Source organism: Misgurnus anguillicaudatus, chromosome 1 (genome assembly GCF_027580225.2).
Source record: "Misgurnus anguillicaudatus chromosome 1, ASM2758022v2, whole genome shotgun sequence".
Classification (NCBI taxonomy): domain Eukaryota; kingdom Metazoa; phylum Chordata; class Actinopteri; order Cypriniformes; family Cobitidae; genus Misgurnus; species Misgurnus anguillicaudatus.
The window spans coordinates 2,269,196-2,291,285 of record NC_073337.2 but is presented as its reverse complement, the minus strand read 5'-3'; the positions used below and the strand labels follow the sequence as shown (position 1 = coordinate 2,291,285).

The 22,090-nt window shown below is 38.6% G+C and overlaps 1 protein-coding gene across 13 annotated transcripts in view; it reads right to left on the bottom strand.

The window, feature by feature from the left end:
• Nucleotides 1-22,090, bottom strand: part of erc1b (ELKS/RAB6-interacting/CAST family member 1b) — a 248,349-nt gene that overhangs the window by 210,729 nt on the left and 15,530 nt on the right. For all 13 annotated transcript variants that reach the window (XM_055191233.2, XM_055191223.2, XM_055191224.2 and 10 more), the window contains exon 2: nt 20,866-21,774. In XM_055191233.2, coding sequence (XP_055047208.2) covers nt 20,866-21,558 — 693 coding nt within the window. In that variant the 5' untranslated portion in view covers nt 21,559-21,774. The remainder of the gene's footprint in view (nt 1-20,865; nt 21,775-22,090) is intronic.

Genomic DNA, 22,090 nt, shown 5'->3' with positions numbered 1-22,090 from the left:
ACATTTTTACACATGTTGATTCACAAGCTGTCTGGAGCTTTAGCCTTTCATTTCAGGGGCCCTGTACTACACGTTCACAGCGCTTTGTTTATTTCTTGAAGTTTATGCCTAAACATTTTCCACTCTCTCTTAACAGACCGTTTTGATACTGTACCCTTAAGATTTCTAGGACTGCTAACCTTGCATTTGATAAAAGTAGCAACACCTCTTCCAAACTGCATATGAGCATTAAATACAGTAAGTTTGTTCATATGTGAATGTGTGTTACAGCAATTCAACTCAAGTTCATTTGTATACAGCTGTCCATTGTTGCAAAGCAGTTTTTAAGTAAAAGACAAAAAGGACCATTTTATAGAGTAATAAAATCAAATTTTTCATTAGAGATACAGTGATTAACAATTTATTAGAGCATATGTCTCTTGGTCACCTGTCTATATCCAAATTTGAGGGGGGCACATTCGACTTTTCTCAGATGTCAGAAATGAATCAAGTGTAACATTCAACAATTAAAACTTATTTTTTTCTATGAAAAGACTTTTAAGTAACTGCCTTCTTGTAAATGCGTAAACCTTAAAGGTGACATAGAATGATTGAACAGGGTATTTATTCTTGTTCTGTGATGTGACATGTAGACAACACAATTTTGGTTGGGTCTGTAATGCCTTAGAAGCTTCCTAAAAACCTCTCTCAGAAAGCTATAGGTTTGACAGGTTTGAAAACCCCTGGTATAGATGATATAGACTACCTTACCAAAACATTATAGTCTGCTTTGAATGAAGCATTATGCTACCAATTACCTTCAATTACTGCCTATGGTTGTCCAAGTGAAGGTCTTCTGTGTAGCAACAATAACGTTAGCCGGATGCTATCATCATCAGTTAACATTTTTGTCTGGTAATGTCTGTGTTTTTATGTTTGCGTGTCGGGATGAACTCGTTTCAAGGAAAACGGCTAGGGACAGCATGTGGTTGCAAGCGGCGACCAATGAGCCCTAAAATGTAGTCGTCTTTAGTGAAGTGTCTGCTGCATACATAAGTGCTCCCCTTTTTTATGGTGAAGTTTGGTCCTTCATCCCGCCGGATAGCCAGAATTCATTTCTGTCTAACTTCACCATCAACAGGGAATGAATGGAACAGATATGGCTTTTTACGTTGCCTTGACTGCGGAGGAAGTAGATTTCCGTGACGATTGCGTATTTCCGGTCATAAATATGGAAGTTGTGAGAAAGGTCTATAATTAGGGCCCTATAATTTCCGCAAATTGAATGAGAGTGCGGAGGGGAGTGAGATGCATTTTAAGTAATATGTATCCGTTGTTCAGATTGGGCCATTTTCTGGCACACATTTCTAAAGTAGGAATTTCTATGAAACTGAGATGTTCAAAATGTGTAGCCCTTTTCGTATGTTCGTGAATGCGGGTAGACTACCGTTATTCAACTAAACAAGGTAAAAACGTATTTTCATTCTCTGTCCCCTTTAAAGGGATAATTCACCCAAAAATGAAAATAACGTCATTAACCCTTATGTCGTTCCAAACTCGTAAGACCTCCGTTCATCTTCAGAACACAGTTTAAGGGCGCACTCACACTATCCATACCAAACCGCGCTCCGGCGCATTTGACCCCCAAAGCCCGGTTTGTTTGACTATTGTGATCGCTCTGTTCCACGCCCGGGCGCGGATTGGTTAATCGCGGTTCACTTGCGCTCAGGCGCGACTCGCCTGAAAAGTCCGCTCCCCTTCTCACTCTCATAATGGGAGAGGGAGAGTGTTACTGCGCCGAGTCGAAGTACTTCCAAAAGTGCTATTACGCCATAAAATATAGTTCCTCTTTTAAATCCGCTTAGAAAAGCGCTACGTTTTATTTTGTACCACCAAACTTGCTCGTATAACTACTCGTCTTAAATAGGAAAAACGTTGATGTGTTTGGTCACTTCTAACTTTATCTCTAAATGGTACAATTGAATGAATGGGGCTAAGCTAAATGCTATCGAAGCGTCGCAGCGTGCTCCAGCGCTTACGTGCACGCACACAGATGATAGAGGGATGTATCAACAATTCTTAGTTAAGGTAATAACATATTTTAATATTGAAAATGAGTAGACTATTCCTTAAAGGTTGAGTATCTCTACACAATACAATTATAACTGAACTGTGTTACTTACTATTATTATTTAAACTATTTATTTCATGCAATACCTTCAAGAAAGACCAATGTAAACTTTTTTGTTTTTAAATGATGTGACTCATTCAGTCTAGGAGGCTCTAATTATTATTATTTGTCCTGTTTCTGCTGTGTCCATACCGCCTACTGAACTTGACTCAAAACCTCAGCACAGCCCTGCAGGTCACAATCACAATACAGTCCTAACATTCACTTTCACTGTACCAATTAGAGCTAGTCTCCTGTCTCCAGTCTAAGAATATGCTCAGACCTCCAGCCATCTGTATAATTTACAAATGCATCGTACAAGGGTTTAGCTCATCCAGAGTTCGGCAGCTACTGATGGTGACTTGTTCACAACCACGGTCTGTGATGTCAGATGGGCTTCTCTCTAACTTAAGCTCCATCTCTCTCTTTCACTTTCTCTCTCGTGTAGCATGATGTTAAGCACTCTGTTGTCTAGTAATGCTAAATACATAAGTTGATTTTGAATGAATTAGTGTATTTAACATAGCATGTATATCATAACTTCTGTTCAATAATCTCTTTGCAGAGAGATATCAGTAGGCTACATTATGATGATAGTACATTACATTTATGCATTTGGCAGATGCTTTATCCAAAGCAACTTACAGACCATTCAAGGCATACAGTTTTCCCTGGGATCAAACCTATGACCTTTGTGTTGCTGGCACAATGCTCTACCAATGAGCTTAATAGTATAGCAGCGCAATATTCAGTATACACTGCAGACTCTTATTAACTGGTATTATGGTAATGCATGGAAAATGAAACGTGGTCATGCAGACTGGTAGATCATAGCGCTTGCAACACAAAGGTTGTGGTTTTGAATCCATCAAGTACGTCTAACAGTAAAATGTATACCCTGTAGCTCACTTGGCAGAATATTGTAATGGCAGCACAAAGGCTGTGGGTACACATACTGATAAAAATGTATACCTTGAATGCATTGCAAGTCATTTTTTATAGGAGTCTAACAAAATCACATTTAAATGTAAGATACAGTTTAAAGTTGATATTAAATGGACTGCTTGCATTCAAAGGGCTCATTGAGATCAAGGATTGAGCTTGCTAAGGGACTGCTATTGCAGGGCTACCATGGCAACCGAGACTTGCTGTGTCATGAAGCCCTCGAGGATGCAAGGCCAGACGACTGAATGAGATTATGTAATGAACCAGATGTGATGGGGAGGCCATAATCAGATGGCAATAATCATTTGAAAACAGACATTTTCAATTAGAGCAAAGCTGATTAAAAGTCACACATTAAAATCCAACTCATATTTTGGTCTGAAGGTTTATGTGATCAATGCTCTATAAATCAAAATAGCAAGTCTTAAGCTGTGTACACACCAAAAGTGAAGCATCACACATTCCTCGTTCTAGATTACTCGTGGGATTTACATTTGCGAAACCCTAACCCTTTGCGAATTTTCCCCTTGAGCTGAATATTTTTAACTTGTGTGGTGAATTGCGCGTCCGTGACAATCAGGGCCCCTTGTTTTCAATTTTCAACTTATTTCTCATGATGATGTCTGTAAACATATATTTGCATGCCTCATCCGCGATTAAACTTGTGTGTTCAGATGGAGGTAAATTTGCAGGGAATATGTAAAAACCTGGAAATACATTGCTTATGTGGGTAATTACATAATCATTCACATGAACCTGATACTTGGTTTATAGTTATACGTATAAACCGTTTCATAGGACGCACGTGCGGTGACTAGGGCTGGGTATTGGATACGTATCACGATACAATACAATACGTTGCATGTTGCGATACGTTGCAATACTTTTTTTTTTTATCAAAAATGTAAAAAAATAGAGCTGGATTTTTTAAAACTTTTATTTAAGCCAAAGTGCTTCCACACGGCTTTGAAAGCTGCAGGTGTTTTTCAATTTTCTGCCATTTTCTCACTAGCGCTAACTTCAGACATTGACCAAATGAATTTCTTCTCTCCATTTATATCAGCTCCCACTCGCTGTAGTGGAGTTATGATGAAACTTTTATTTATGAAGATGTCAATGTTTAAAATGCATGCAAAGAAAGATCCTTACTGACCATATGGTGCTTTTCATTGGTCTTAAAGATTTGAAAAATGACTTTTGCACTGATCCCCTTTTATAACTCAAGAGATCTGGATTTAGACGGCAATTAAGTGATCGCACAACCTTTGTGTTTATAAAAAAACAGTAGGTAATTTGGCTGAGAATTTTTACTCAGGGGGTTGGAAAAAAAACCCTAACATTCTAGATTCAGACAGCAATAAAAATACCTTAGGTCCCCATGAGAAACAATTACATCTGAATAGGTTGTATTTTTCCTCAAAGCCCTCAGTAATTTCCGACTGTGAGATGCGAACGGAGCATCCAACATTAAATGACTCCTAAATGGACTCAAATGACTGGGACGGTGCACTTAAAATTTAAGTCAAGTCCTGTAACATGATTTTGGGAAATTTGAGGTGGAAGAAGACAGATTTATTCCTAAAGCATGAACTTTAGAAAGTGGAGTTTTCTCCGGATCATCGGAAACAACTGGCTAGGCCAAAGGCTACATATTGCTCACAAATAACTCTCTTTTAAATGATTTCTTATGCTTTTAAATCTCGTTTCACATCAGTCAGATTCTCCGCTACATACAAAGAGCGCCTGTCTTATGAGTCGTGAGTGTAGACAGACACATACTGACATTTTCTGGTGTTGATCTCTAAACATATCTCAGATTGCTTTTAACCAAAGTATAAATGGTAGTAAAATAAAATATAAATGAAAATATAAATTCTGATTGGGTGGGAAAGACAGACGTTTGGATAGGCTCAGCCCACCCCTCCGCATGTCTAGAACCCAACCGGCACCGGGTGGCTCTTACCCCGCGCAAATTTGTCTGTGTTTGCGTCTTTGCATTGACTGTAATCTACTAGCGCATATAATTAAATTAGCCTTTGGTGTGTACACATCATTACAAATAATACTTCTTGCTTTAACGTTTTTGCTGAACATTCAGGAAAACATATGGGATTAGATAAAAAATGAATTGCAATAAAATATATTCAAGCCATTCTAATAGAAACATACATGTAATATTTACCACTTTCAATCATTTAAGCTAACATATAATATCTCTAAAGAAATGACTGGGTCATATACAGTGGCAAGAAAAAGTATGTGAACCCCTAGGAATGAACTGGTTTTCTACTGTGATTTGCCATAAAATGTGATCTGATCCTCATCTAGGTCACAACAATAGACAAACACAATGTGCATAAGGTGACAACATACAAATAATTCTAGTTTCTTGTGTCTTTTTTGAGAACCTCCATTAAACATTCATAGTGCTGGAGGAAAATGTAAGTGAACCCTTGTATTTAACAGCTTGTTGAGCCTCATTTGGCAGCAAATACTTCAAGAAAGCGCTTTCAATAGTTCTGAATCAGACCTGCGCATCGTTCAGAAGCAATCTTTACAAAACCGCTTTAACTCAGACACATTTGTAGGATGTCTGGTGTGAACCGCTTTCTTGGGGTCATTCCACAGGTTAAGGTCTGGGCTTTGACTAGGCCACTCCAAATGGCGCATTTTGTTTTTCTTAAGCCAGTCTGTAGTGGATTTACTACAATGCTTAAGGTCATTGTCCTGTTGCATCAACTAACTTCTACTGGGCTTCAACTGGTGGACAGCCACCCTGACATAATCCTGTAGCATTTTTTTAACTTAATAAATCATTTTACCCTCGATGATGGCAAGTGGTCCAGGCCATGAGGCAGCAAAGCAAGCCCAAATCATGATGTTCCCTCCACCATACTTCACTGTTGGGATGATGTTTTGATGTTGGTAAGCTGTGCCCATTTTGCGCCATAACATTTTTCCCAAAAAATTCAACTTTTCTTTCATCAATCCATAACATATTATCCCAGTAGCACTGGGGTTTGCCAAGGTGCAATTTTGCAAACTTCAGGCTCACAGCAATGTTTTTCGGGAGAGCAGCACTTCCTCCGTGGTGTACTGTCATAGACACCGTGCCTGTCCAAAGACTTGCGTATGGTAGACTCAGGAACAGAGCTGTGTGCCCGTTCCAATGATGTCTTCAAGCCTTTAGCTGTTACTCGTGGGTTCTTTTTTACTTCATTGAGTATTCTGCATGGTGTCTTAGGAGTCATCTTGACTGTGCGCCCACTTCTAGGAAGGGTAACTACAATATTTAACTGTCTCCATTTATAAACAATTTGTCTAAGTGTAGACTGATGGAGGTCTAAACATTTTGAGATTGTTTTGTATCCCTTTTCAGCCTTATGGAGTGCAACATCTCTTGATCAGATATCTTTATAAGAGCATGGTTCAGAAGAGCTGATGCTTCTTAAGGACAGCAATCTTAAAATGTGTGAGGTGTCTTAATATCAATCAAAGTTGCACTAAACCACCCATTTAAACTCATTTTATTAATTGGACTCCAGTTTGCCAGCTTCTGACAAAAAAGCTTTCAATAAAGTAATTAGTTGATGGGCTCACTTTCATTTTCCTCCAGCACTGTGAATGTTTAATGGGTGTTTCCAAAAAAGACACAAGAAACTGGAATTATTTATGTCTTGTGAGCTTATGCACATTGTGTTTGTTTATTGCCGTGACCTAGATGAGGATCAGATAACATTTTAAGGCAAATCACTGTAGAAAAACAGTTCATTCCTAGGGGTTCACATACTTTTTCTTGCCACTGTATCTAAATCTGAAGAAAACTGTAAGCCTTAAGATATAAACACCTTGAAAGTGGGTGGGACTCCTGCCGACTGAAAGGAACCATGTGGCCAATCACAGTGGCTTAATCTTAATAGAGTCTGTCACAGGGGCCATCTGCACAGTCAGTGGGGTTTTGGGAAATAGTAGTGGACACAGCCGTCCTGCTCTTTACCTCAGACAAACACATTATCAACAAAGCCCAAGCACAAAGAGAGAACCTTAACTGCAAGGCTTAATAGAGCCACATTACACAATTAAACAACATATCTTTCACCATATACACTTACATTTATGCATTAAGCAGATGCTTTCAATCTATACTTTTCTATCTATACTACTTTTATAACAGTACATGTGTTCAAAAGGCAAATGCATGCTATAAAAACAATGATATGTGATTGAAGATCACTTTAAATGTTAGCCAAGGTTTCAAACACATTAAAGCAGGATATGTTTGCTATTGTACCCTTAAGACTTATGTAAATGACCCTGTACTGATTGGTTAACAACATACTTCATCAGGCAAGTTGTTTAACAATGAATAAAAGGTAAACATGGGTGGTAAAATTATTTATATGCTCATACTGTGATATGTTTATAACTTTATGATTTTTTTAATAGCGCATTTAAACAGCTTTGTTGGGATTAATTTAAATATAAAACCTATTTAGAACAAATCTAGAACTTATGATATGCGTTTTTTACAATTTATAAGAAACTTTTACAAGTCTTGCTCTGCTTAAACTATCTCTCCATCTGTTCTTCTCAATGTCTCTCGCTCTTCTTCTTTCACCTCTACGTGTGAATAAGGCAGGGTGTGAGGAACCAAAAGAGGACACGGAGGGTCCAGGATTTTGTTCATTCCAGATCTATCCTACATGTGCACACTCCATATATGGGCACCTCACAGCACAGCATAGTGAAAAGAGTAAAATATGGCCCATCACCCGAGCATTCTTTTCTCCAAACTCTCATTAGGTAATATGGCTAAAATATGCAAGCAAACAATAAATAATTTGTAACCTGACCAAAGAAAAACCACAAACGAAAGGCCTCGCTCGAAAGTGTTTAAAGGGTTAGTTCACTCTAAAATGATAATTTTATCATAAATCACTTACACCTGTGTTGTTCTAAACCAACAAGTCCCCCAATTGTCTTCAGAACAGATTTTTTTATATTTTTAATGAAAACTGGGAAGCTTGTGGTCCCAAAGACTTCAATTTGATTTTCACAAATCTTTTCCCAGAAAAGAATGAAAGGCATCGCCAAAAAAGTTCCATGTTTCATCAGTAGTGAAGCGACAAGAAAACTTTTGTGCACAAAGAAAACATTTTATTCAAAAATTTGTTCTCCTCCTTGGTGATTCAGTGCGTGTTGCCGCATTCACGAGCAAACTACAGTTCATGCTGCTGACGTCACCTGCTGACTTTGTTGTAGTTTTTTCCTTTTTTTTATTTAATCCACACTGTCAAAAATAAAGATTCAAAGCTGTCAGTAGCTAAGTTTTCATCCACTTGTCAATCGAATTATCTGAAGTTCGGTTAAAAAACGTATGCGAATAAAGCTGGTGAAAGTGTGTTTCCATCCAACGGCTTTAAAGCGAATAAAAACCTGTGCGTAATGACGTCACATGCTGGTTTGCGATCAAATTGGTATATCGAATTGATTTGAGACATTTGAAGGTGTTTCCATTCATTTTCGCACTGAATCGCACAATATTCAAGCAAACATTTGCGAACAAAGTTTTGCTAGACAAATTTGCGGCATTTCACAAGTTATTATAAGTGCTTATGTGCCAGCTGAGCTGATAGCGACATATCAAGCTAAAATAATAAGAAAATTACGTTAACATCAAATTGCTATGATGATGCAGATGCATGTAAATGCCCAACGACAACGGAGGCATTAACGTGAAATTATAGTCCGGATCAATTCTTAACGTAAATGAGAACGAAAAAATATCTTTAGAGTTGTTAATAAGCCAATAAAGCTACGAGGGTTCGTTGGCAGAGGATCCATCTCATCAAGGTCGAATTTGCTTTTATTTTCCCTCCGGCACCGTTGCGAGATAACTCTCTTTTTTGAAACACGTATCGCTGTTTGAGCGCCTCATTTACTCCGGAGGACGTCCCACGTCTTGTCATAACCATTGTTGGACATTTCCTTCGCGAGTTCCTGATAAATTATGGCATTTCTTAGATTTTTGCTATCTAAAATAGAGCTGTAATCGAACCCGAAAGTATATTTAGATTGACAGCTTTTTAAAAGCCCGAACCCGTTTACAGCCATACATTATTTAAATTTGCGCACGCAAACAGCTTTTATCAAGAATGAGTAATTTACACAGGTTTTAACATTATTTATTAATGACTAACTGGGCTACACGTCACTTGGAAGTTGAAACAAAGAACAAAAATTAGTCATCTGTAACATCGTAACATCTCGTTCTAAATAGGCATATGCAATACATTATAGGCCAACATGCCAATAAAAACAATTATTTCTTAACGAATTAAATTAAGATAATACATTCTGAATAAGATGGTTATTTGGGAATAACGAAATTAGGATACAGGTTCTGTGGTATTTGCTTCGGCACTTTCTTTACATTAATGCCAACATTAGTCTATATCCTCTGTCTAAATTATGTATTTAAGACTAAGTAATATTTAGTTATAAATTAAAAACCTTTACTCACCAAGATTAGGCATTTTGAGGAAATTATTAAATCCACTGTAAATGGCTTTAGCGTGGTCCTGCGCTTACTGATAGGGCATTCAGCAGCATTGAACTTGACCACTCATTTACCGTGCAAAGGCGGAGCACGAGCCCGTGTAAAATGTTAAAAATGAAGCCCGAATCCGACCGAACCCGTCGGGTTCGGGCAAAGATCTTCAGCTCTATAGCCGTTATTTTCTTTGCTAAATTAAATTTAAAATGAATCTCGTCTCGTCGTTTGTCCACTTACATCTGACTTTGTTGACACACGCCATTTGTGCCACCAGAGCGGAAATGACCTAAAACTTTTTCTTGTGGTTTTGTGTGTGGGTTGCAACCATAAAAGGACCTAAACCTTAATCGCAAATCATTATTTATTCGGCAAATAACGTTTCCATCAGCGTTTATCGCATAAGCCATATATCGATCAAGATAAAATCCGATGAGATCGAACGTATTTCTTTTGAGTCGATATTCATGAAATTCAATCGAATTTTACTGTTTCCATAACGCATTTTTCATTCGATATCACTTAATTCGGATAAAAACATGTGGATGGAAACATGGCTACTGGGTCAGTACCCTTTAAAAAAAGTCCCTATATGTACCATTTAGGTACAAATATGTATCTTTAAACTGCTAATATGTACCTTTGAAGTACTAATATGCACTCTTTGTGTACAAAAGTGTACCTTTTTTAAAAGGGTACTGTCCCAGTGACAACTTTTGTACCTTTATTTCAGAGAGTGCATTATGCAAACATTGTAAACAATACTTAAACAGACCGTATAAATTCACAAATTACTTGCCAGCGTTCTCTGTGTCTGTACACTGGCAACTAAGTCAGCAGGTGACGTCAGCAGCATGAGCCGTAGTCTGCGCGTGAACGTGCACTAAATTACCAAATTGTTGCATTAAATAGTTTCCTTTGTTTTCGGTGCGCACAAAAGTGTTCTCGTAGTATATACAGGTACACAGCCAGGTATCGGTTCTCGGTATCGGCCGATACCCTGAGCCAAGGTATCAGAATCGGAAGGAGAAAAATGGTTTTGGAACATCTCGGGTTGAAGCAACCCATCATTTTAAGATTGCTAAAGCAAAACAGATATTGTGTTCCTTATGCTGTGTTTTTCTACACATGGAGACACTTTATTTTCAAAATATGTCGAAGTTGAGCTTCAAACAACACAAATAGGAGTTTACATAAATTGAAAAAAGTGCTGGGTTAGTTACAACCAATTGGGTTGTAATTTAAACTATGCTAGGTTGTTTCAATTCAAAATGCTGGGCTGTTATAATCCAAGATGCTGGGTTGTTTTAACCCATTATAGGGTCAAATATAAACGATTTCTGGGTTAATTTAACCCAACAGCTGGATTTGTCCCATTTTGACCCAAAGCTACGTTTAAAGTAACCCAGCATTTTTAGAGTGTAGAAAGATCTTGCAAAAGAAAACTAGTTCATTGTAAGTGAAGGTTGCGTTTGCCAAACTTGCCACCACAATGGTAGTTATGAGTGGTTTCACTCTAAAAAAATGCTGGGTTATTTTAAACAGAGCATTGGGTCAAAAAGAGATGAGCCCAGCCCGCTGGGTTGTTTCATCCCAAAATGCTGAGTTGTTTTAACCTATTGTTGGGTCAAATATAGGGCTGCACGTTTTCAAGTTTTTCATTAACCGTTAACCGACACCCTTAGCGGTTAATAATCGGTTAACCATATTATGCGCTCCGCAACCCAGAGATACAGACACACGACAAAGGGGTAGTTATTTTTTTAACACCTTTAATAACTGGTTGGACCACATTTAAAACGAAATTTATTTGTAGAAATAAAACGCAGTGGTAAGGACAGAGCAGTTTAAGTATGTCACTGACTTTTGCGTTCGCAGGGATTGTAGGCTGGGCGAAGGTACTCGCAGGCTCCGCGGCCACCTCTCTATGATGCCCGGGTGTTGGCTTGGTATGTCGCGATAGTCCGTGAAACGGTGATTACCGGTGCTTCAGCCTCTCACCGGTTAGATCACTTGCCCACCCCGACACCGTCTTTCACCGTCGTTTTGATATTTTCGTTAGAGAGAGCAAACACATACAACTGAATGTGTCTGATGCCTCAAGCGGAGCTGAATGCGCGTCACGTCACAGAGCAGCCGCAGGTGTCAGATTTCATTTATTTCTGTCAGAGTTTGCGAGGCGAGCTGAATGACCAGACGATAGCAGAAGCCGCGTGCTTACTCGTTTTTGTTATAATGCACATATATGATGTTTAATATAAGCGAGATCGTTTTGTTGTATTTTTTATCAAGAAAAATAATAAACCCATAATTTAAGCAGCGCTTTATGGAGTAGCCGGTTGCACTGCTTGGACGAGTTCTGCGAGAATTACCCGCCCACATTGACTCAAGCACTTAATTAAACCAGCTGTTGCACTCGCATTGCACGCAAATCCATACGCTATTTAACGCAGCTTATGCAAGCCCTGCATTTAAACAGTTTTGCAATTCAAAAGTGAAAGTAAAATGCGCATGTCTGCATGCATTAACAGGTGGGAAAATTCTGTCACCTGATGCCACTTAACCGAGCAAAATGTTTCACTCGGTTAAATAATTTTTAACCGTTAATCGGTTAATCGGTTAACCATGGACACCCCTAGTCAAATATAAACATTTTCTCAGCTAATTTCAAATGAGAATAACCCAACAATCTAAATTTGGCTGGATTATTTTTAACCCAAAATATTGGACAGAATGCATGTTGGTTATAAAATAAACCTATGCTAGGTTGTTTCGATGCAATGCTTGGTTGGGTTAACAAGAATCAAGCACAGGTTTATTTTTAACCCAACTTGAGCATTGGGTTTTAAAAAACAGCAGAATTAAGTCATTGTACAGTTGTGAGATGTTTTGTATCAAGTTGCTATGTTTCCAGGTCATTTCTAAGGTCTTGTTTGTTGTTGCCCGGTGGATGCCTAATGGGCTAAGCTAAAAGAGCAAAGTTTCCACAATATATAACCCTTGATATGGCTAGGGTCCTTTTTCATGTTAACCAGTTTGTGTTTTCAATCTTTTTACCTGTTTTACGCCTAACACATTTAAAAAAGGAACAGCACTCTTAACTCTTAATTCGTGTTTGATGTGAAAATAACGTGGGGTGAGTTACATTTTTTAAATGAATGCATATGGTTAAAGCTTAGTTCAAATTTCCCAAACAGTAAGTGCCTTAATGTGTACCTCTATTACAGCTATGGTAAAGCATACAGGTACTAGTGTCTCCAAACATGATCTCTATAGAAAACAGGGGGATAATCACTGCATGTGTCCTCTCTGTTATAATCCTACAGTGTAAACACACAGCATATTGAATGACACGGTCATTCTGCCATGAGTAATGGGCTTATTATCCATTACATAAGGAGTAAATGAAGCCATCAAACCTTAACCAGATAAAGCATGACATAAATAAAAATGAGATATGTCCTGATATATTTAATGACTCTTAGTTTACAGTTTAAGCTCCATTTCAAGATGTATTTGGTCTAAGAGATTGTCCATCCTGCTTTGACAACCTGGGGGTTGGCCGGTCCCTGCCTACACCCTGGGCCATCTGCTACCCTTCTAGATTACATTTACCGGCGTGACACAGCAAACAAACCATTTCCTATCTCTGCCCGGCTTTTGAGAATGTGGATCAGATGCACACAAACAGTCACGCCTGCAACAGACATGACACACTGAACACAAAGTGGGCGAAACGTGGATGTGAAAAGTGAGACTGGAGTTTGATATGGGAATTGTAAAAATGGGGTGGGAGTCTTCAAAACCCAACTACATTAAGAGCATCCGAAGCCGTTTAGCACCTGTTCACGTTTCAAGAGGACATGCACACACACGCTTAAAGAAATCACACATGGGTGGGCACCTAATTGACTCAGGTCTGAAAGGATGTGCCCGCATGAATGTGCTCGCTAATGCTTGGAAAATCACAGCAGATGCTTGGAGTTTGCAGGAGGAGCAAGATGTAGAGCCCTCTTTATAGACCAGAAAGAGAGAGAGAGAGAGAGAGAGAGAGAGAGAGAGAGAGAGAGAGAGAGAGAGAGAGAGAGAGAGAGAGAGAGAGAGAGAGAGAGAGAGAGAGAGAGAGAGAGAGAAATTAAGGTATAAGTAGAAGTTGGTAATGTCCTTACCCTACATACTGTAAATAAACAAGTGCTCTCTCTCTCTCTCTCTCTCTCTCTTTCTCTCTCTCTCTCTCTCATATTGATGTAGTTTATCCTGATAATCCCCCTCACGACAAGTCCCTAATTCAAGAGTCTTATACTCCCAACAACTCATATTACTTAACAAGACATGATGAGTCACATGGGTTAAGACCTCATCTTCCACAAGATTACCCCAAAACATCCCTGAACCTTTATCTGGACTGAATGAAAGAGGTGGCATTTTAATCTTTTTCCTAAATAACGCAAATAGTTAACAAAATCTGGATAAAACATACAAAATAAATCAAGTGAGCTGTGATTGGTAACTTCACATGTCAGTAAGACAAGACAGTCTTTAAGTGGGCAGTTCTTGGCCAGAGTAAGCTGTAATGTGGATCATAACTTAAACTTGAAAAAAATCCTAAAAAGTGTTCCTGTTAGGAAGATGTGATAAACCGCCAATGTCTACAACAGAGCTCCTGACGTGAGGCTAGAAACAGATAAATTACAGCCTGCAGAAACATAAAGAGAATGCATGGAGGAAAAAAAACACGTTCCAATCGAGACTGCAAAAACAATATTTTCCAAAAAATAAATTGGTGAAAAAGAAAAGAAAGAAATGTATGCTGGGTCATGAACAAAAGAGACAGTGTTTCTAAAACCTCAAAACCTCAAACCTGATCCACTGCAATAACACCAGACTCATGAAGGGCCAAATAACTGTAACTACTTGTGATCCTGCCTGTCAAAACCCAGCTAAAGTCATGTTGGTGATTTACTGTTTTTCACATAAAAACATCCTACATAATGTAAAGAATGTTCTGTGAAAATATAACCTTAATATCTTTAACATTGACTGAGATCAAAATTTGATGCTCCTTATCTCATAAATTATTTGATTATGGTCCCGTACACATTGCATATTAATTCAGTTTTCACTTCACCTTTTAATGCTTAATTCTGTTTTGTACACACACAGTTCAGTAATTTACAAGACTGCCAGCCGCATTCTAGAACCGCATTAACATTTTACTTTGAGTTGTAGCCCATCCAATAAGAAGGCCATTTTCCAGACAAATGTGTAAATAATAATAAAATAAATAAATAATAGAACTACGAATAGACGTCTTATCACACTATAATTTCATATTTGTAATAAGTTATAAATGTAATTAAAATATAAGTGCAAGTTTGCATGTTCAGGCAGTTTCGCAGTTTTCTTTTACCCTATAGGTGCACACGCTTGTCAACATGAAATGTTGAATATGATTCGTCAGTCATTGTTAGTTCCGGCTACGCGCAATTCAACTGACCGAGGCACGAGCGTTTGCTGACTAGTGTTGCCAGATCTTGCACGAAAAAAAAAAACAGCCAAAAAGAAAAATCTAATAATAAATCCAAATGCTTTACCTTAAAGATCAAAATATTGTGACCGGCATCTTCACACTTTAGTAACACCAAAAACTTGATTAATAATTCAAAACTTGAGCCAGAAACGGTTAAGCGCCAAAACAGTATGCAAGTACAATATTTGTGTATGTGCCAAAGAACCCATTGATACAAGTGCCAACCACCAAAACCAACAGACCTCCTAATTTGGACTAGGGCTGCACGATTAATCGTTTTTAAACCGAAATCGCGATGTGAATGGATGCGATTTTCGAATCGCAAGAAATGCGATTATTTCGATTCAAAACTATTAAATATAACAATCATCTAGTACGCAGTTTTTGACAGTTCGCTTCATGCGCATTTTACGTTTGATGCAGTTTAAACCAATAGAGTGCATTAACACTGAGGTGCTGACTACACGTCAGATAACACCATTTGGAAAACATGAGCGCGAGCAGCAGTTCAACTCCTCAACAAAGTGTACGGCCATATGATTTCCGCGATGCGGAAAACACGGACAGAATCGCGAAATGCATACAAATGGAATTAACTGCACAACGCGGAATGTCATGAAGTTGGCAGATTTTGGATTCAGTCATTTTAAAAACGCATTATAACTCATTAACCGGCAAATGAAAGGACAGAAATGCGCGAAAACATTTCCCTTTTGTGTAATGTTGGACTTAAAGAAAGGTGTATATACGTCCGTTTCTCGTCACGCATCGCAAACAATGACAAGCGCCTCATCAGACTATAAGCAGGTTTCTTTAAAGCCCGGAACACAGCAGACGAAACAGGTACATTATACTTTCTTGCACGCGCACATCTGCACCGCTTTGAATATTTACATGCATGAGGGTTCATGAAGCGCGCACACAAAGAGCAGTCAGCACACGCGTGATCACTAAACTTAAGTTTTCTTTCTTGTCTAAGTGAACATAAACAGCTGGATGTTTATCAGTAGGCTATATTGAAGCAGAGCAGTTTTAAAGCTGTCTTGTGTCTTAAAGTGACAGTAACCTGGTGCTTTCTGTGTCAGAAATGTTTATTACACACCAAAAATTTAAATCACTCCTTAAGCTTCTGCAGCTCCACATTTAAAATCATACAGTGAGGACTGTGCAGTCTTTTATTTGTATTTTTTGCTTATGTTAAATCATAGATTCTAATAACTAATATATTTACATTTATTACAGATGCCTGAAAAGTAAAACAAGATGAGTATAGTCTTATGATTAAAAGAAAAACTAAATATTTGCTTGTCAGATGCATTGTTGTAGTGACAGCCAAAATACATTGGCCTATATGTTATTTTAAATAAAACTTTCAAAAAAAAAAAATTTAAATTGTATTTTTTTTAATGTTCTTAGATTAAAAAAAAAGTTTGTCTGCAGAATAGCAAAGTCCTGCAGACAACTTGGTACAATGTTTAAGAGGTTTTAAATAAACAGTAGCACAGCATCTTTCTTTGGTGCTATTAAAACCACCACAACAAACCTGGATGTACCTCTTTTAATATATACTAATGAATCGCACTTTAAATCGCGAATCGCAATTTTGATCAGAAAAATCGCAATTAGATTTTTTCTCCGAATCGTGCAGCCCTAATTTGGACCATTTGACACATACTGCACACACAAACAAGTTAGAAAGCTGACTGAAATCACCTGCTTGAATCTGACTCAGGCCATGTTTACATTAGAGCATTTGCGTTTTAAAACGGCATTTTAAAATGAAAACGATCCTCGTTTATACTGGCATTTTAAAGACACACCATGCAGTTATTTTACCTTAATATAACAGCTTCAAAGTCATTTCGATGGTAAACGACGTCATAGTATGGCGAATCATCCCCCTGTTGAAGCTCGGGAAGGACGCCGCTACCAGAACCAGCAATGCAAGCTTGAGAGAACCGCCCCTGACAAATCTCGCGAGAATCACGACTTGCTTTACGGCAACGACGTCACACACGTTAGGCTTGTTCGGCTTCGTGCGGCGCTGCGGGGGCCGGCAGTCGGATGACGTAAAAGTACCGCGAGAATGATCCGAGACGGCGCTTTGGCGTCATCCGGCTGTCGGTTCCTGCAGCGCTGCATGGAGTCAAACAAGCCTGTAACAACAACTGCACGCGCGCATTTGAGACGTGATGCTCGATGAGGGAAACAGCTAAGAAAACCCGTTCGGAAGAGAGTAGAAAGCGAAAAAGAGAATCTGACCGAGTTAGGAACCGGACAAGAGTCCCACTCGGTCAGGTTTTTACTCGTTGGCGTGAGCTAATAGACAGCCCTGAATGCAAAAGGGATGCTGATCTGGCGATCTTGTTGATGGACAAGTAAGTAAATCTCTTATTTGTAAATTTGTTTGCGGTCTATGTTGTATGTGGTTGCGCTTGCTTGTAGTGTGTATTTTTTTACTAAGCTGTTCCTTCATCCAGTGTTGATAATTACACCAGTAAAATAACTTCAACAAGGGTCTAGCTAGCTTACGATCATAAGAGCATTTAGCAGACCTGCTAACAAACACTCGTTTCTCTTACATGTTTTTTTTTTGGCCATCTAAACTCAAGGGTTGTGTTGTGATGTGTACGTAGTAATTTGTCTAATTTCGATTTCTTATGGCCCACGAATAACGGCCAATGTTATGAAATAATGCAACGTATACAATTAACTTTGTCAATGCATTTTGTAATGTTTACATTACAATTAAAAAACAAATACAATTATACAGTAGACATAACGTTAGACTATACACTGTTTAAGCTGCAATCTTGTAAAAACGTAATAAGCCAGCAAACGCGGTAGGCTACTTTATTATTATATGGCTACTCTACACTTGGCATAAACTTCTTATTATCCTATTACCATCATCTGTAGTTTAGTAGACATGCAGTAGCCTAATATTTGTATGAAATTGTGAAACATTCCCTGGTCATTATCTTCGGAGTCCATCTCACGCCCAACACTATCCTTACAGGTACGTACAGAGTGGGCGTGCGAAATTACGACAGTTGCAAGTTTTCCCCAGTGACTCTAGGGGTCGCTGTTTGACAAAAACGGCAAACTGCATGGAATGCCTTTAAAAAGAATCTTCATCCACACTATACACCACCATAAACGCATGAAACATGACCAATCACGTAACTGGGCATGCGCATATAAGTGTAAAATAACTTATTACTCTAATAATAGCTTACCTTTGCACGTTTACGCAGCCTAGGGGTGTGCGATATTGACAAAAAGTCATACTTGGATCCTTTGGTGGCAACTATAACAGACACTATTTTTGAACCTATAAAAATGTGTTTGGGAAAGTCTTATACTGTTCTATTTCCCCCCTACAACATATTAATATGATTAATAGGTTAATTTTGATTTTGTTTGTATAACTAAACAGAAAGGTCTTTATGATTTAAAAAGAAAGCATTCAAGTGAACAGTACTAAACAGTAGCGAACTTGAAGCAAAAATAAATTTCAGCAAATTGCAAACTTCAATCAAACATAGTAAGAGGTGAAGTATTGCTTTAGCCTACCAGAAATGCTTATTGCATTAATTTTTAAAAGTGTGCGAGGTCCGTGCACGTCCTCCGCTAGCAACACACAAATAACTAATGCGCCTAAACGAGCATTATATATTAATGACGTTGAGTTTATTGTTTTTATTAATTTATATTCACAAAACTTATCAACAAAACATCAATTAAAATTAAGAGACAAATTATCTGAAACGAAATTCATTTTAAAGTAGCAAACAAAACTTACATTAAACTGGAAAATAATGTCTGACCCATTACAATTCTTCCTTCATATTGGCCTTTACAACGCCTATATTGCGTTTAAAATTACAGTCTATCTTTCGTAAGCTAACTAAATTTAAACAAAACATAAACACTTATACTGTTCTAGCTCCCCCTACAACATATTAATATGATTAATAGGTTAATTTTGATTTTATAACTAAACAGAAAGGTCTTTATGATTTAAAAAGAAAGCATTCTAAACAGTAGCGAACTTGAAGCAAAAATAAATTCAGCAAATGCAAACTTCAATCAAACATATAGTAAGAAGTGAAGTATTGCTTTAGCCTACCAGAAATGTGTGCGAGGTCCGTGCACGTCCTCCGCTAGCAACACACAAATAGCTAATGCGCCTAAACGAGCATTATATATAAATGACGTTGAGTTTATTGTTATTATTAATTTATATTCACAAAACTTATCAACAAAACATCGATTAAAATTAAGAGACAAATTATCTGAAACGAAATTCATTTTAAAGTAGCAAACAAAACTTACATTAAACTCGAAAATAATGTCTGACCCATTACAATTCTCCCTTCATATTGGCCTTTGCAACGCCTATATGGCGTATAAAATTACAGTCTATCTTTCGTAAGCTAACTAAATTTAAACAAAACATAAACACATTAAACCCAACAATACTCAAACATTAATATAAAACCTACCCGTTCTACAAAACAGACATTATCTATAAGGATACATGTTAAAACAATCCGATATAGCGTTTATAATAGCTGGTTGGTAGATGTTTACTATTTTTGGCAAAACCTCCGTTGCAAACCAACATTTACATCAATAAAATAATTTTTACTTTGAAAATGATGCGCTGTCACGTTAATATCAGCTGTTCGTTTACATAAGACTCCATCTACGTTCATTTACACTCAGCGCAACGTCTGAGTTCTCAAACTAAAACAGGGTCTTCAGCGTTTGCGAACGAATCCGTTTATGAGGGTCGAAAACGGTGATGTAGTGTAGATGAAAGGCGTAAACGTAGCAAAAGTAACGCGTTTTAAAGCATAAACGCATTAATGTAAACATAGCCTCACATGACCAAATACCAAAGGTGACTGGTTCTTAGGGACAACAAGCTGTAATCTGGATCAAATTATATGTCAAAAGCCAAACGCCTGGCTAAGATGGTTTAGTATTACTCTCAGACAGACATACGCCTATACTACAGAATTAAAAATCAGCATAAAGAGAGAAAGAATTAGGCCTAGACTAGACATCAAAGATTGACAAACACATTTTTCCACGACCACAACCTTTTTAAGACACAAGCATGTGGTACAGCTCACAAAATATTTGGGAAAGTGGCATTGTGGGGCCTTCACTGATGCTAAAAGCTGTGAGCCACACACAAACACTTTTATTTTTGATGATAAGATATTGTGTACCTTTCAGTAAACCACTTTAGGGCACAATAAAAAAGGCACCATTTCATAGACATGTTTTGTACTGATGCTCTTTAGTAAATCAGCTCTGATCTTCAAGTAACCGTGTTTTTTCCTCTATGACAGATGCAATGTTTGGTATCATAGCATTTTCAAAGAGACCCTTTGGCTGCTGCATCAAATGGGTTTATATACTCTAACTCACACTCCAGAGAAAACACATCACATTCAGATGCCTGGCTATCTAGCGTTTCGCAAAAAACAAAGGGTAAATTGAAAAGTCACAAATTCTTGCCAGACCTGAGACTTATATTACATGAAGACATCATATGTCCCACATTTTACCACTACATATTCAATGACAAAAAGCAGAAGATGCAGTTTCAGTTTCTTTCAACATTTCATCCAGCCATTATTCAAGATAACACAAACAGCTTATTTATCTTACCTGGTTCTCATCCTGCACGACTCTGTACTGCTCCTTCCACACGGCAATCTTCGACACCTCATCTTTACGAAGCGCACGTTCCTTCTTCAGCTCCGGGCTCCAGAAGGTCTTAATGGAGTTCATGGAGGAGCTGAGCTTGCTCTCCTTTATATCCACCTCCTTCCTCAGGAGCTCGTTCTCCCGGAGAACCTCCTTGAGCTGGGTCTGCAGGTCCATGATGGTGTTGTCCCGCGCCTGCCGTAGCGAGTGAGGCACAGTAGAAGACAGGTTGGAAGGCATGTGATGGTCTCCAAAGGCGATGGCATCGGTAGGCACTGAGCCCGGGACACCCATGGCGATATTTGGGCTGCTTCCCATTAAGGTCGTGCGGACCCCGTAAGGCACCCGACCCCCCGAGCGTCCGAGCGTCATGGTGCTCTTGGGCAGGTCCGGACCGGATGCCACCACCTCGTTGTCGCTCAGGTACATTGGGCCAGATGTGGCATATGCAGCATTGAGGGACTGGATGTTCTCCATAGAGAGGGTTTTACTCCCTGGACCACCCGCTCCTGCCCCACTGCCTCCTGTGCTGTTGGTTCGCCGGTGGCCCAAGCGGGGCGAACGTGGGAGACGGGGCGAGCGGCCAGGACTCTGATTGCTCCCACCACTGTGGTTTCCCTCCACTTTGCCCACAGATCGAGCGCTACCGTACATGGTGGTTCTGAGTAGAGAAGGGGAGCCGTGAAAAGACAAGGGGGGCGATATAGATGTACAAGTTGTGTTTTGTAAATCCAGAAAGGTGACCTATATTTCGGGTTTTACTTTTTTTAACGTACAGCAGAAGAAAGGGCTCATTTTAATAACATGAAGTCTGGGTTGGGTGTTGAGAGGTGTACAGTTTTATCCGTTAAACCTGGTCATGTTATATTCCTGCAAGAGAGAGAAAAGAAAGTCAGATCACATGCACTGCAACAAAAGCAATCAAATGCATGACTATTATGCATTTTAATTGGTTTATTTAAAATAAAGTCATTTTCAAATCTTGCTTTCATGGGATATTCAACGGTTCTTGTGGATGCGGCTCTCTAAAAATACAATTTCTCACTCTTGGCCGGATGATACATCCTCACTGAAAGTTTTTTTCCCTGACGTCTGCCTGCCTTGCACTTTTCCCAGTGTGGAAATAATAGGCTAATGAACAGGCCTGACACAATCAGCTTTTTAACCTCCTTCACAAAGCTCTATA